Source organism: Girardinichthys multiradiatus, chromosome 15 (genome assembly GCF_021462225.1).
Source record: "Girardinichthys multiradiatus isolate DD_20200921_A chromosome 15, DD_fGirMul_XY1, whole genome shotgun sequence".
NCBI classification, from domain to species: Eukaryota; Metazoa; Chordata; class Actinopteri; order Cyprinodontiformes; family Goodeidae; genus Girardinichthys; species Girardinichthys multiradiatus.
In genome coordinates, this window is record NC_061808.1 from 25603018 (window position 1) to 25618883 (window position 15866).

Consider the following 15866-nt stretch of genomic DNA (forward strand, 5'->3'; position numbering starts at 1 on the left):
AGGGGTCTGGTTTGGAGACCAGTGGATTTCATCTCTTCTTTTTGCAGACGATGTGGTCATGCTGGCCCCCTCTACCCAAGACCTACAGCATGAACTGGGGCGATTCACAGCCGAGTGTGAAGCGGCTGTGATGAAGATCAGCTCCTCCATGGTTCTCGACCGGAAAAGAGTGGCTTGTCCTCTTCAGGTTGGAGGGGAGTTTCTGACTCAAGTGGAAGAGTTCAAGTATCGTGGGGTCTTGTTCACGTGTGAGGGAAGAATGGAGCAGGAGACCGACAGACGGCAGTAATGGGGACGCTGTGACGGTCCGTTGTGGTGAAGAGAGAGCTGAGCCGAACCGTGAAGCTCTCGATTTACCGGTCGGTCTACGTTCCTATCCTCACCTATGGCCATGAACTTTGGGTCATGACCGAAAGAAGGAGATCCCGGAAACAATCCGCTGAAATGAGCTTCCTCTGTAGGGTGGCCGGGCACTCCCTTAGAGATAGGGTGAGGAGCTCGGCCATCCGGGAGGAGTTCGGAGTAGAGCTGCTGCTCCTCCACATCGAGAGGAGCCAGTTGAGGTGGCTCGGGCATCTATACCGGATGCCTCCTGGATGCCTTCCTCGGGAGGTGTTCCAGGCACGTCCCACCGGCAGGAGGCCCAGGGGACGGCCCAGGACACGCTGGAAGGACCATGTCTCTCGGCTGGCCTGGGAACGCCTTGGGCTCGGAGGAGCTGTAAGAGGTGTCTGGGGAGAGGGACGTCTGGGTGTCTCTACTGAGCCTGCTGGCCCCACGACCTGGTCCCTGATGAAGTGGAAGACAACGAGCACGAGACGAGTACGAGAATAAAGGTGGTTAAATGGAGGTGCACATCCCATTTTTCAAAGTTTTATTTGTAAAACAAATTTACGAACTATGTATCAATTTCTGTCCATTTTATAATACAATATAGTGCTAGCTTGTGTTGGTCCACCAAATAAAATGAAAAAGATGATTTTTACAGACATTTCTGGTTCTAATGTGACAAAATGTTCGAAACAATTCAAGGTGGATGAGTACTTTTGCATACACTATGTAGAATTGAACCAGAGGAATAACAGTGCAGGGTAAAAAAAGATTAGTAATGCCTGAGATTAACTTAAAATAATGTTTTTTTTCTTGTGAACCCTTCATATGATTTTTAAATCAGACATAATTTGATATTGATTTACTGATTTATCAATTACAGTATTTCACAGATTATTTCCTTTCAAGTTAATAAAAAGCCTAAATTATATTGTTAGACTAACAGGTAAAAATACATATCATCAAGTTTGTGGGTTTGCCACTAATACTAATCTGTTAAAACAATACAAAAAGACTAATGTTTCTACAAAATGTAAAAGTCAGCTTTCCTTAATATTTCTTTATCATGCATTTTAGAAGGTTACTCTGACTAACGTCCCTCAAAATCCATCTGCCTTTCATTTCTTTCTGTTTACTGCTTCTTCCTCACAGCAACGTATTGGAAGTGCTATCACCTTTTCATTACCATATCTCTGCTGGTGTATTCTGATGAAAAATCATCTCTATGTGCTGATGGCAGAATTCTCAGAACCAAACTGTGTTTGGGGGACAGTTTTCAGCAGGAGTTCTGCACTGAATGTTTCTTAGATGGAGCGCAACCCTGGAGAGCATCATTAGCACATGTGGGCATACATAATGAAAACTCGTGCACTGATCTAAAATAGCAGCTAGCATAATAGAGCAAAAGAGTAACCAAGCGTGCTACATGTACGCGGACTCACATGCACAATGGATTTTACCTCGCCGCCTCTGGTTTGTACTCAGTGTTCCCTCTGGCTAGTTTGTGTGGATGTGCACATGTGTGCACACAAGTACATTATTGATGCAATTGCACGCTGGGCAGCGCTGATGCAGATCAAAGTCTGTGATGAGGGTGGCTACCTCTACAGCCCCCAGTGAAAGAGATTCAGGGAGAAGGTCATATACTTGCTCTGTTTGTATTCAACTTGAAACCCCATGTCTTCTCCAACCTGTTTGATCTCCTTCTGTTCGTCCTCCCCCTCCCCCTCATACTTTTGTTTTTTTCTATCACCAGTAACCATCCCGAGATTGCGTCACAAGGACTCAGATCCAAATTAACAGATTGCAGAGAGTCATGAAGGAGAGAGGATAATGTGAGAGGTGGGGGGGAGGGGGGGGGGGGGGATCAGAGTTTCCATGACAACTGCACAGGACTCCTGCTTGACGAATGAAGCAGCGTGTGTGCACCTATATGGGTGTTGATTTGAGGCTTTCACAGTAGGGAGACACCGTGTTTCCATTTTTACTAATAAAACAAAAAAAGTAGGTGAGCACACTGCAGTGTTATGTGCATTCAGATGACACACACATGCACCAACACACAATGCTGTGAGCCACAATGCCTTGTCCATACTGTTTACACCTTCATCACATCTATAAAAGTGTGAAAGGAAACTACTCATTAATAACCTTCTCTAGTGAGATTACAGTTTTCTTTTTTCAAGATCTTAACAGAAACCTTTCATTAAAAGGTCCATGTTAGATTAGATTTCCACCCTACCTGAAGAAAGAAAAAAAAGTATAGGGTTAAAAACAAAGAAGCGAAGAGTCCATAACAAACTCAAAAATCTTAACCTAACCACGACTGCTTTTATGTAAATTAGGTAATTCAACCTTTAAAATTTGGCCTGAAATTAGATAAAATGAGAACAACACATCATGACATATGGTCTTTAGGTACACCTTGCATCATCATGCTGTGCACTGCTAATTCCTATGGGGTGTTTGATTGGTTTATTAACAGGATCTGAGTGTGAGCACATCTTGTGAGTGACAATCAGCCACCATGTCTCTTTCTCTCCAGTTCAAGCTAACATCCATCAGAGTCTTAGAAGTAGAAGCTGTAGATAGTGATTAGGTTTTTCAGCAGCTACAGTGCCTTGCAAAAGTACTTGCACCCAATAAACTTTAACATTTTGTCTTCTGTCTTCTACTCTATAGAACCATATACACTCACCGGCCACTTTATTAGGTACACCTTGCTAGTACCGGGTTGGACCCCCTTTTGCCTTCAGAACTGCCTTAATCCTTCGTGGCATAGATTCAACAAGGTACTGGAAACATTCCTCAGAGAGTTTGGTCCATATTGACATGATAGCATCACACAGATGCTGCAGATTTGTCGGCTGCACATCCATGATGCGAATCTCCACCACATCCCAAAGGTGCCCTTTTGAGATCTGGTGACTGTGGAGGCCATTTGAGTCCAGTGAACTCATTGTCATGTTCAAGAAACCAGTCTGAGATGATTCGTGCTTTATGACATGGCGCATTAACCTGCTGGAAGTAACCATCAGAAGATGGGTACACTGTGGTCATAAAGGGATGGACATGGTCAGCAACAATACTCAGGTAGGCTGTGGTGTTGACACAATCCTCAATTGGTGTTAAGGGGTCCAAAGTGTGCCAATTTGGTTGACGCCAAATTCTGACCATACCATCTGAATGTTGCACCAGAAATCGAGACTCATCAGACCGGGCAACATTTTTCCAATCTTCTATTGTCCAATTTTGGTGATCCTGTGCAAATTGTAGCCTTAGTTTCCTGTTCTTAGTTGACAGGATTGGCACCCGGTGTGGTCTTCTGCTGCTGTAGCCCATCCGCTTCAAGGTTCGACGTGTTGTGCATTCAGAGATGCTCTTCTGCATGCATTGGTTGTAATGAGTGGTTATTTGAGTTAGTGTTGCCTTTCTATCAGCTCGAACCAGTCTGGCTGTTCTCCTCTGACCTCTGGCATCAACAAGGCATTTGTGCCCACAGAACTGCCGCTTACTGGATATTTTCTCTTTTTCGGACCATTCTCTGTAAACCCTAGAGATGGTAGTGCGTGAAAATCCCAGTAGATCAACAACCATGCCACGTTCAATGTCACTTAAATCACCTTTTTTCCCCATTCTGATGCTCGGTTGGCACTGCAGCAGATCATCTTGACCATGTCTACATCCCTAAATGCATTGAGTTGCTGCCATGTGATTGGCTGATTAGAAATTTGCATTAAGGAGCAGTTGGACAGGTGTACCTAATAAAGTGACCGGTGAGTGTGTAGGTGTCATTATAGCTGTTTGGGGTAAGTCTGTATCAGTCTTGAACATCTAGAACAGAGGTGTCCAAACCTTTTGCCAAATTGAAAAGTTTTCACAGGCCACAAAAGGTACATATTATTTATTCATTGATAATGCAAAACTATTTTGTTAGATTTTTTGTTTTTACCTGGTCAATAAAACAAATAATACAAATAAGAAAAGACACAAAGTAGTCAGAATTTTCATTTCAGATCTTAAAATTTAAAAAAATAAAAATGTTAGCCCTGTTTAAACAGAATGAGCCAGTTCTTTTTCTTCTTCTAGATTTTTTTGTGTGTGACCTCAGTAACAAGAACAGGAAAGAGGTCTGACTACCTTCAAAAATTGTGGTTAGTAAGAGATGCTGAATACAATCTCTGAATGAACAACATGTTGAACCTTTAAACCAGATGGGCTACAGGAGCAGAAGACCACACACGATGCCACTCGTATCAGCTAAAAACAGGGAACTAGCACAGTTCACACAAAACAAAAAGTGGACAATAAGAGATTGGAAAAATGTTGCCACAATTTCCCGTAAACAAAATGAAAGCATGGCATTATGAGCAGTGTAGATACCTTCTGATTTCTAGTTCAAGTAGGCTGATGCCAAAGGTCAAAGAACTAAATGCATCTCAAACTAGTTTCTTGAACATGACAGCGAGTTTACTTTACTTTGCAGTAATGGCTCTCACAGTCACTTGAGCACCTTTGAGATGTGATGGAACAGGAAATTCTCATCATAGATGTACATAAGACAAACCTGCTTCAATCACATGATCTCTTCAAAAGCAATATCAATATGGACCGAAATGTTTGAGCAATGTTTCTGACACTTTGTTGAATCAATGCCACATTAATAACAGATTGCTTTCACAGAACTGCTGCATGAAAAAACCTGATCATGATTTTAGTCGGTTAAGAGATTAAATCCATTACATGAGAGTTTGGAACAAAATATTGGATCTTTAATATAAAGTCCAAATTGAAAAGGAATATGATTGGAGCAACCTATTTTTTTTTTTTTTTTTTTAGAAATTTAAGAAGTTATCATGTAGACAATAGGTCACAGAATATGGGGTTCAAAGACAAATTGTTCCATATGCTGTTTTCATTTTCCAAACTTATCCTGACTGGAATTATACCCAAATTGAATTCTATCATTTTCCAGTCCTGTCAGACTGTAGGAACCTGTCCATTAGAACACAGTTTCTAACACAGATGCTTACATCACTGTGACTCTTCTGCTGTGGACAGCATTCTGAATTTCATATGAACATAACGGCAGGAGGTGTTTGCTTGCCGCCTCCAGAGTTGTGTCCTCTGACACCTGCTAATTTTCTATGCTGATGACTGCCACTCCATGAAAGCTGCAGAGATAGCTGATGACTATAACAGCCTGACAAAAGTGAATTACATTTGCAATGGCTTAGTTTTTGTTTAGAACAGCCTGAGACAGATAGTGATAGATAGGTGATAATCAATTCAGTGGGGAAACAATAAATGCTAACAGGGTAGAATTCCTCCCCTTGAAGAAAGCTACAAGATATGGTTGATTAGATTGGCATCGTAGCATTACAGCAGTCATAGGACGAATCCGATAGCCACCACAGAAATACCGTAAAAAGAATAGTTACATAACTTCATTCATTCACAGTTGGCATAAAATACAATCAATATTAAAAATAACCTTATCAATGATGACCTCATCCTACCATTTTCTCCTTTCTGTAGAACATCTTACTCCTCTCCTGTGCACTTTTATGGAAAAATATGGACAACTGAATGTATGTGAATTATTAGACTAAATGTCTGTTCTTCACCTCCCACACTCAAGTCCAGGTGGTCTCAAAGAGATGAGGCGCTGTCACTTTGAATGTAGGAGGTTATGAAGCTGTCTTCAGCAGAAGATTTGATATTCGAGCTTCTCTTAGGGGGAGAAAAAACACTAGCTCATGAGTTAAATGGTAAATGTACACTGCCTCACATCACAGCGTCTCTTGTCAAAATGAGGCATTTTCACATTCCGTTGTAACATGGCCTTTATAACAGTAGATCATCCACTTGTTAAAACAAATAATTCACAAAGGATTAAGAAGAAGAGAAAATTGCAACATTTCTTACTTTAACTGAATTCAAACAAATGTGTAAATTATTATACGCATATCTCCAGTTTTTATTTGTTCCTGCATTTCTAAGTCAAAATATGCTGAAATGCTACAAGCTCCATCTTTTGGGGATAAATGCTCAGTTTGGCCTTAGTCTCTACATCTAACTTTTTCAAACTCGTCACATTGCAATAACCCAACACAATGTGGAGCATAATTGTAAAGTCTAAGAAAAGGGACACGTGGTTTTTAAAAAGTTACAACATAAGTCTGAGCACTGGGAGCCAAAGTCAAAGAAATATGCTTTGATCCATAACATTCTAGTGTAGCTATGTTTAGGGTCCTGATCTAACAGGTTTTGATCCAGCATTACCCTGTTTTTAACTCCATTCATGTTCTAATTAACTCTGACTGGCTTTTCTATTCCTGCTGAGGAAAAGCAACCCACCAGCATGATGCTGCCAACCCCATGTTTTACTGTGGTGGTAATATGTTCAGGAGGATTGTTGGTTTTCTATAACACATAGTGCTCTTCTTGTAAAGACAAAAAAGTCAAATTTTGTCCTCAACTGGCCAAATCATGTTAGTTGTGCTCCCTACATGGTTTCAGTCAAACCTAACAGGACTTCTTGCCGCTCTCTTTCAACAATGTTTTTTTTTTCTTACCAGTACTCCATGAAGGTCAGATTTCTGGAGTGTACAGATAGAAGTTGTCCTAAATCGACACTATTAAAACACGTACAATAAAAGGACTATTTTCTCAAAAACAACATTTAAAAAAACAAATAACTTTAAATACTGATATAAAAAAAATAACCTATAAAACATACTATTTGCGCCCTTTTAAATGTAATACCCTGATCCAATTGCCCCAAGCAGTAGTACTAGTAGAACATGATAATCTGTGTTATTATTGTAACAGTAATAATTATGGTACATTTTGTGATTTGTCTTATTAGGATCAGGAAAAAGTTGGACATTTGGGTTCAAGACATTTATGGCTATGTGTACAGAATAAAAATATATGCTCAAAATGATTTGCCTAAGTGATTTTTCTGCCAAGTAGCGGATGTTATGAAGGACGCTGCCAAAGGAATCATTAACAAGGGGCACTGAATCCAAGCACACTGCTGGGGTGTGATCTCACAATACACAGGCCAATCTGCTGGCCCTTATGGTGCAACACCGCTGTGATATACACTACAAAATGCTGCAATAAATAACAACTCACAATATCTCATATAATATACTGGCCTAGGTTTGCTAGGTTTTATGTCAATAATGGCTCACTAATGCTAAATTAGTGCTTCACACCAAGATGCACAAATGCTCTTACCAAGCTCTGCAGAGGCACGGCTGTCCTAAAAGGAAGTTCACAACAACAAGGTTGGGAACATACAAGTAAAACACATGCTAACACCTCCATGTGTAAACCAGAGTGATAAACCTACAAGGCGTAAATCAATACGTATGGAGGCATTAATAACACATTGCTTTCATGCCTTTAACAAGGGCCACAGACTGATGCAGCTTCAGCAAGGAAGCGGATGTTATAAAGCAAATGTTTTCAGCAAGCATGTAAATACAAAATTTACAGAGGTCTACATTTAAACATTCACAGACATAATCTGATGCTAACAATATAGAATAAAACATTACTAACCAGTAATGGTTCCAGAAAATCATTTGGGAATGTACTGTACTGGGCTCACTAAAGATATATTTTCATCACAAACAGGGTTGCATATAGAGAATGTGGTTCAGATCGCCATCTAGTGGTTGAAACATTTAACCACCATTCATTTAATGACTTGAGTTATGAGACATATATTACAAAAGTTATATAACTTTTTCCTCTACTTAACATATAAACATATAAAAATCCACAAAATAGGATTTTTGATTTGTTTGTTATAATTGGTAGGTTATTTAAAAAAACCTAAAGACTATCCTAAGACAGTGTCAGTGTTAATGTAGCCATAACAGGTGTAATAAAGCTTCAGACAAGCTGTAAGCAACATTTCTTTTATTTTTTTTTTTTTATATGACATTTACTTATGGAAAAACTACATCTTTGCCCCAAAAAGCAGCCTTGCATTGTTGACCTGCTAATGACTGTACATGCCATGCAAACGTTGCGTCCATCAAATTTAACTTTGCTAGGGTTTTATTGGCTCAATTAAAAAAATCCAGAACATAAACCAAACTTATTAGTATAATTTGTTTTCCAGTGAGACCTGCACCCCATTTATTGTAAAACAAAAAACAACAGCTGATTTATCATTATCATTCTTTCTAAACACCTGTGTACTCTAATGAGAAAACATGTATTCTGTGTTGCAAACTCACCTTTGGCTTTTCATCCAATATTTGCTGCCGGATCTCCTTGTGCTTCTCTTGTAGCCTCTCTTGTCTTTTACTCTGAGCATCTTCCAACTATAAAGGTTAACACATAGTTTGAGGTCTCTTAGCTATGGTGCCTTGCGAAAGTTACCCTTTTTGCATATAAAAATCTGCAAAGTGTGGCCAAATTTGTATTCAGCCCGATCAATCAACACTTAGTAGAACCACCATTTTCGGTAATTACAGTTGAAAGTTGGGGCATATCTCTACCAATTTTACACATCTAGAGACTAAATGTTTTGTCGATTTGTGTTTGAAAACAGCTCAAGCTCACAGTGGATGGTAAGGATCTGTGGACACACATTTCAAGTATTGCCCCAGGTTCTCAACTGGATTTACATCTGGGCTTTGAATCAGTCATTCTATTACATGAATGTATACTAAACCATTAAATTGTAGCTCTGACTGTATGTTTACAGTCATTGTCGTGTTGAAAGGTTATTCTCTATGCATGTCAAATCTTTTGGAGCATCTAACAGGTTTCCTTCCAGGACTGCCCTGTATTTAGCTACGTTCTCAACTCTGATCAGGTTTTCTGTTTTTGCTGAAGAACAGCATCCCCATAGGATGATGCAGGAGATGAGTTCAGATCAATGTGCAGTGTTAGCTTCATAACATTTTGCATGTAGGTCAAAGTGTTTCCATTTTGATCTACTCATCTGATGAGAGCATATTCATTACATATTTGTCTATCGCCCCTATATGGCTAGGCAAACTGTAAGCAGGGCTTTTTACGGTTTTTGATCTTCTTGCCACTCATCCAGGAAGGCCAAATTTCTGGAGTGCAGGACTAATAGTTGTTCTGTACACAGATTGTCCCACCTAACGTGTGTATCTCTTGACTCCTCCAGAGTTATCATGGAATTGCTGGCTGCCTCTTAGACTATTGCTCTACTTGCCTGGCCTGTCAGGTAAGGAGTGAATAGGGCTGAATACAAAAACACTTGAAACTTTACAGATTTTTATTGATTTAAGAAAATCATTATTTGCCTTCCACTTCTCAATTATATGTAACTCATAGTTGGTCTATCACAAAAAATCCCATGAAAACTCACTGAATTTGCAGTTGTAACATGAAAAAAAAGTGAAAGGCAATGTTTCTTATAAATGCCTACATGAGGAAAGCAAAGCCTGCTTACCCGTTTAATATACTGCACCACCTCGTTGACAAAAGATCTGTTGATCTCTAACTTCTCTCTGAGGGGGACAAACCCACCTAAATTAACACATTTAGTCTACAGTGACCTCTAGTGGTCAATAAATTATAACACCCAATTCAAAGAAGGGAAAACAGCTTACAATTACTTCTTGGAAAAACTTACTCTTCTGTTAAATTCTTGTCTTTAGATTTCGCTTCATTGATCTTCTCTTGTCTTTTCTTGTCCATTTTCTTTTTCAGATCCTTCTTCTCTCTGTCAGTGGTGGAACACAGTCAGGACACATTAAAAAGCTGATGGGATTGCTCTGTATTTGTCTGAGTATGAGTGATAAACTCAATCTTACTTTTCGCAGATGTCTCTGAGCTTTTTGAGCTGAGCACTCTGGCTCTCCTCTGCTATACTTGTCAGCTTCTCGACCAGCTGGGGAACAACAAACAGACCCATTCTGTGACACAGAGAAAACACTAAAACATCAAATTTGATTCATGGTTTATCTTAACTAATATTTATTTCACTTAAAGCGGCACATGTTGTGTTTCTGATTATAATGAAGCAGTAGTCAGAACAAATAAACAGCCCAACTGCTGTTAAGACTTGTTGCTCATCCTCATCACTTGTTAGAATATTTCTAACACGTCAGCTGTGTTCACTGCACAGATGCACTGGACCTGAACCTATTCAGTTTTCCACATCATCAAACAGAACATGAGCACAAGCAGCAAAATGATGTCTGTCAAATTCTTCAGGGGGATTACCCAGAGTTGATTGCAGCCTTCATTTATTCACTCATTTGTGCTTGCTTTTCTAAAGCTTGGAGACACCAGGTGGCTGTCAGCACATCATCCATCAGAGACAAGTCAAGGCAAGCTGCAGTCTATGTGAGGCACATCTGTTTATTCTAGGGAAAGTAACCACATGTTCATGTTTATATTCTGTATGTTCACAAGTAATGTTTATGTGGGAACAATGACTTATCAACTCTGGTATTATCCACTGTAAGATGGATACTGTTGTTTAAAGACACTGACTCATCAACCAACTTTACACAAGACTCCTCAAGCAACCTGGAAACCTCTGACATTGTCAATGGTTCAGGAATAGCTTAACACAAGAAATGTGATGAAACTCATGTCCTAAAACCGTATATTTGTGATGGCTCTTGAAGGTCTGGCATGAGCTGGAGTCTTTTTGAGTCTCTTTAAAGCTCTTGAACAGCCTTAGCTTCCCAATCTTCTTAAGGCTCAGATTATCAATGTTGCTTGTGCACCTTTTTCTACCATCAACATGCTTTCATACGGAACTCCAGGCCAGCTTCTCTAGCGATGACCTTTTGGGACTCATCCTCCTTGTGGAGGGTGTCAAAGTCTCTCTGATGTGATTCAGCAGTCCTCCCCATTTAAAAATGAATTTTCATTGGTTTCATATAATATTTTGAAAAAATAACTTTGGATTTAGTTTGCAATAATCATCACTCTGTGTAATAATTCTTTATAATATATGAATTTTTTGAATTGAATTACTGGAATAAAATAATTATTTGATAACATTATAATTTACTGAGACACGCCTGTATGTATGGTGTGTGTTTTGCTGTGTGTATACCTGTTTGATGTGTTCTCGTTTCAGGTATTTCTCACTGTAGTATTGCTCTTGGCGGAGTGTGAGCAGCTGCTGCTGTTGCTGCTCCTTCAGCTCTGCCAGTTTCTGGCCGCACTCCTGGTCCAGCTCACAAAGTTCCTGGTCCAGAGTCGACAGGGAGTTTTCGGACCGACTTGAGATAAATATAAAACACAGTGAGACACACACACACATATAAACAGCCTCCAATTACGAATCCTGCAAATATATATTTTTGGGATCAGTTTATTGGTAAAACTAGAAAAAACAAATGTAGGAAAACATACAAACTCTAATTATTGTGACCATCAGATTAGTAACTTAGTAACTATTAAGTTATCTTAAAGATAAGTAATAATAATCAGAATAATTACAATAATAATAATAATAATAATGAAACAAACAAATGGCAACATTAAACATAACCAAGAAGAAATTATTATATTAATCTGGAGGTACTTTTTAAAAAAGGATTCATGCCCAGAACAATAAACTGATTCATTGAAAATTAATAGTGACTCTTCAAATGTCCCTGAGGCATAAGCAAGTCTTTTTAAGCTACAAAAGGTTAATCTTAATACATCTTTACAATTTGTTTATAATGTAAGCAGCTTTGGATATGTCATGTATTAGATGGTATATTTAATAAAGCACAGTTTCCTAATTGTTAACTAAATGTATCACATCTTTCTTTGTGCTGAAGTGCTATACATTTTTTAGGTAAACTCTTTTAGCTGGTGTTGTATCTCAGAACATAAATAAAAATGTCCTTTCAAACTAAAAGCTTATTACAAAAGAGACTGGCGTGACTGTAGTTGGTAAGATTGGAAAATGATTTCATAAGTGAATAAATATAAATAGAACTGAATTTCTGGTCATTTATTTTCTATATATAAAATATCCACCATTTTAAACATAAAGCTAAAGTTTAGTTATAGTTTAGCGTGGGTCAGATATTAAGTTATGCATTTACATTTCAATCAACCTAATCTTAACTTAATTGAAATTGTATGAATTCAAACAACAAAAATATCATAAAGTAAAACAGGAGAAAAGCATTACCTACCTTTTCTTACCGTCACGTTTGTGGCTCTTCTGCAGGGTCGAGCGCCGCCTCTGATGCTGGCTTTGCAGCTCAGAAACACGAGCCGTGTGCTCCTTGATAAGCTCGCTTGTTTTGCGATGATGTTTTCTAACCAGCTCCTTCATCTCCTTGTACTGCTTTCGCTGCTCTCGGACAAACCCCTTTTGCTGCTTCAACTCCTCCACTGTCTGAGCATCCAGCTCTGAACATAAAGGATGGAGCATCAAAACAAATTAGAGTGATGATTTTTAAAACATGAAAAGACTACAATTTGTAAAATTACAAATTTTAAATTTTTGTTTTTAATGAGTCAAGGAAGGCTTACTAACAACAATTAGTTAATGAAAGTAAAATGAATAATATCAGTTAGAGATTTATGCCCAGACATTTCTCATGAGTATCCAGGGACCATTCTTGAAACCAACAGTATAGACATTTTAAACCCTACCGGTGAGGACACTCTGTATGATGTCTTCAGTCTTCACTGATGGTTTCAGTGAACCTGTTACCCCAAACACATTAGGCTGTCAGTGAGTTACACAGGTAACTGAGAGAATATTTGGTCCTCATTTACAATTAATAATTTAAGTACTTAGTTTGTAAATGGCTAAGACAGTCTCGTACCAGCAGACTGAGGCTGATGGCCGACCAGCGATGGGGGTTTGGGGGCGATAATTGGAGTGTGACTCAGTCCGTTCTCTGCAGGTACTGCTACCCGCTGGTCCACTTTAGATTCTGAGGGAGCATCACTTCCTGCCTCCACCTGTTCACCACATTAAACACGAACAAGAAGCAACTTAGCTTCGTCAGAGACAGCTGGACTCAGGAGAAAACAACAGGTAAATGCTTAATTATTGTAACAAAACTAAGGATTTAAACTTTTTAAAAAGTGTATAATTAGCAGTAAACCCAAAGCAGTTTTAGAACTTCTTTTAGCTAATAGTTTAATGTTGATCTCCTTCCTCTTTCTAGTTTCAAAGCTCATTTTTTTTACCAGCGTTGTGCAGGACAGTTTGTAGACATAGCGTTGGTAGCCAACTCTTAGCATTGCTGATGGTATCGAGTCCTAACAGGTCTTAATTTCCCATTGGCCCACACCGAGTATGCTTTTATCACCTAAACCATAATGGAAATCATTTAAGGCAGAACTTTGCTCTCCTTCTGTTCCCTCGCCACATTTATGCCCTGCCTTTCCACGCTCTACCTAATATGGCCACTGCTGCCATGGTCACAGCATGAAACAAGCATTCCTCTGGGATAATCATATCAGCTGGTAAAGCAGATAAGAGAGGATCCTCAGGGACAACCATCCTTTCCAGCCCCTTTACTAATAATCTTGTCCTGCCTTGTCCCTCGTGTTAAAGTTGTCCTCATTTTAATATTTCAAATTCTCAAATTTTTCCTTAAATATCATTATAATTTCTTTTCCCTGTTGCTCTGGATCTACAACTAAAATATCTTTGTAGAGATTATGATGATACTAATAAATCTAATCTCCATCGTCACAGATACAATTTCAATAATATTTCTAACCTGTCATGGTACGACGTCTTGGACTTTGTTGTGGTCTTGTGTTTTCGACTTTTCATTTAGTTTGAGTTTTTGTCTAGTTCCTATAGTGGTTGCTTTCCTATTACTTATTATAGTTTTCTTATGATTATGGTTATTATTATATTTGTTGTTGTTCTAGTTCCCTTGTCTTCCTTGCAGTCTCTAGTTTAGTTTTCTCATTTAGTATCTCTGTATTTATTTCTGGTTTAGTATTTTGTTCACTTTGCACTCTTCTAGTTTACTAGTTTATTTTCTCTGTTCCTCCTCGTCTTGGTTCCCCTTCTGTGGATTATTTTATTCTGTGTTAGTTCCCTTTATTCTGTTCTTTCTAGCATAGTTCCTTATGTTTAGTTTCTATAGTTCTAGTTCTCCCTCCTAATAGGTTAGCTTTAGTTATTGTTTACTTTTATTCTAGTTCTCTGTTTTTTACTTTTGTAATCAGGGTCTCTTTATGGGTTCTTTGTTTATTCTTAGGTTGCCAGGTCTTAGGTTGTTGTTCTTCTGTTTCCCTCCAGTTTCCCTGTTTCCTTTAGTTCATGATTATTCTAGATTTCTTATGCTCCATTTGGTTATTTATCTTTGTCTATAGGTTTTTGGGTCTGTGTCTCCTTATTGTTTATTAGTCCCTTCACCATGTTTTAGTCTATGTATTAGTTCCACCTGTTCCTCCAGCCTCCCTGCCTCCTTGTCACACCTGTTCTTAGTTCCTTTGATTATCTGCCTTTGTCTCCCTCGGTATATTAGTTGGTCTGTGTTCTTAGTTCCACGCTGGTTCCTTCCGTTCACCACCCGGTTCACTACCCTTGCCTAGTACTGTGTGTATTATGTTCCTGCAGAGTAAACTTTGTAAGTTTTTGGATTTTCGTCTTGTGTTTCTACCTGCAGTGTTTTTGCCACGTTTTGGATTATTCTTTGAAAAAAGAAGAAGACTCCTTTAAACATGCTGCTGCCTAGCTCTAATCTGCGCTTTGGTCAATTTAAACCTCAGAATGTGACATAACCCCTTGTCTTTATAACATTTTTGAGCTTTGACCTTTATATCCTAGCTCACCTTAAGACCTCTGGCACCACAAAGACAGATGCTAAAGAGCTGCACACTTTAATGCATTAATTGCTTCTTGTTTTGCAGCTTGTTATACTAGGTGCCTGATTTAATAATTGCCACTCTTATTTTAACATTGTTAATGGCCATCAGTAATGAAAATAAGCAAACAAGTCTTTGGTTTATTTGGCCAAATAAAAATTTGTTTTGCATACGTTTAGGGAAATGCCCAGTGATTTGAATTTTTAAAAGATCCCTCTGTATTGTCTCTGACCCACTTGACTGTTGACGTAAGTGAGCACCTCTGTATCGTTTTTATTTGGATGTAATTTCTGGTTAGTACAATATATTTGTCAGTCAGTCAGTCATTTTCTACCGCTTATTCCATAGTGGGTCGAAGAGAGACAAAAAAATATATCTTTTTGTAGCAGTCTCGAAGTCCTAACAAGATCGAGGTATTTCTCAAAAAGTGTAAAAATAACACCTCTCTGTATCAAGGAGAAATCTCAATCAGAATGGGATATCTGGATAGTTGAATGATGAAATGATTCATGGATTTAAGTGATTCACATAAGGATAAAATGAATTGATTGAAATGTTTTATGTTGTAAAATTAATATATGTAGTCTATTCAAATATGTGATGTAGTAGTTTGTGATCTCTTGTGAAAATAAAGAAATACATACTTTCCTGAACATGTTTGATCCTGTTTTTTTCACTAAATACATGTAAGAATGGGCCTTGGGTTTTGCTGTGTGCTTGTTGTG

General features: G+C 38.5%; 1 protein-coding gene across 1 annotated transcript in view; it reads right to left on the bottom strand.

The window, feature by feature from the left end:
- Positions 1-15866, bottom strand: part of LOC124882233 (1-phosphatidylinositol 4,5-bisphosphate phosphodiesterase beta-1) — a 171709-nt gene that overhangs the window by 17729 nt on the left and 138114 nt on the right. The window contains exons 25-32 of the mRNA XM_047388485.1: positions 13131-13269; positions 12955-13008; positions 12489-12708; positions 11408-11576; positions 10149-10225; positions 9968-10057; positions 9785-9842; positions 8592-8678 (exon numbers count right to left, since the gene is read on the bottom strand). Coding sequence (XP_047244441.1) covers positions 8592-8678; positions 9785-9842; positions 9968-10057; positions 10149-10225; positions 11408-11576; positions 12489-12708; positions 12955-13008; positions 13131-13269 — 894 coding nt within the window. The remainder of the gene's footprint in view (positions 1-8591; positions 8679-9784; positions 9843-9967; positions 10058-10148; positions 10226-11407; positions 11577-12488; positions 12709-12954; positions 13009-13130; positions 13270-15866) is intronic.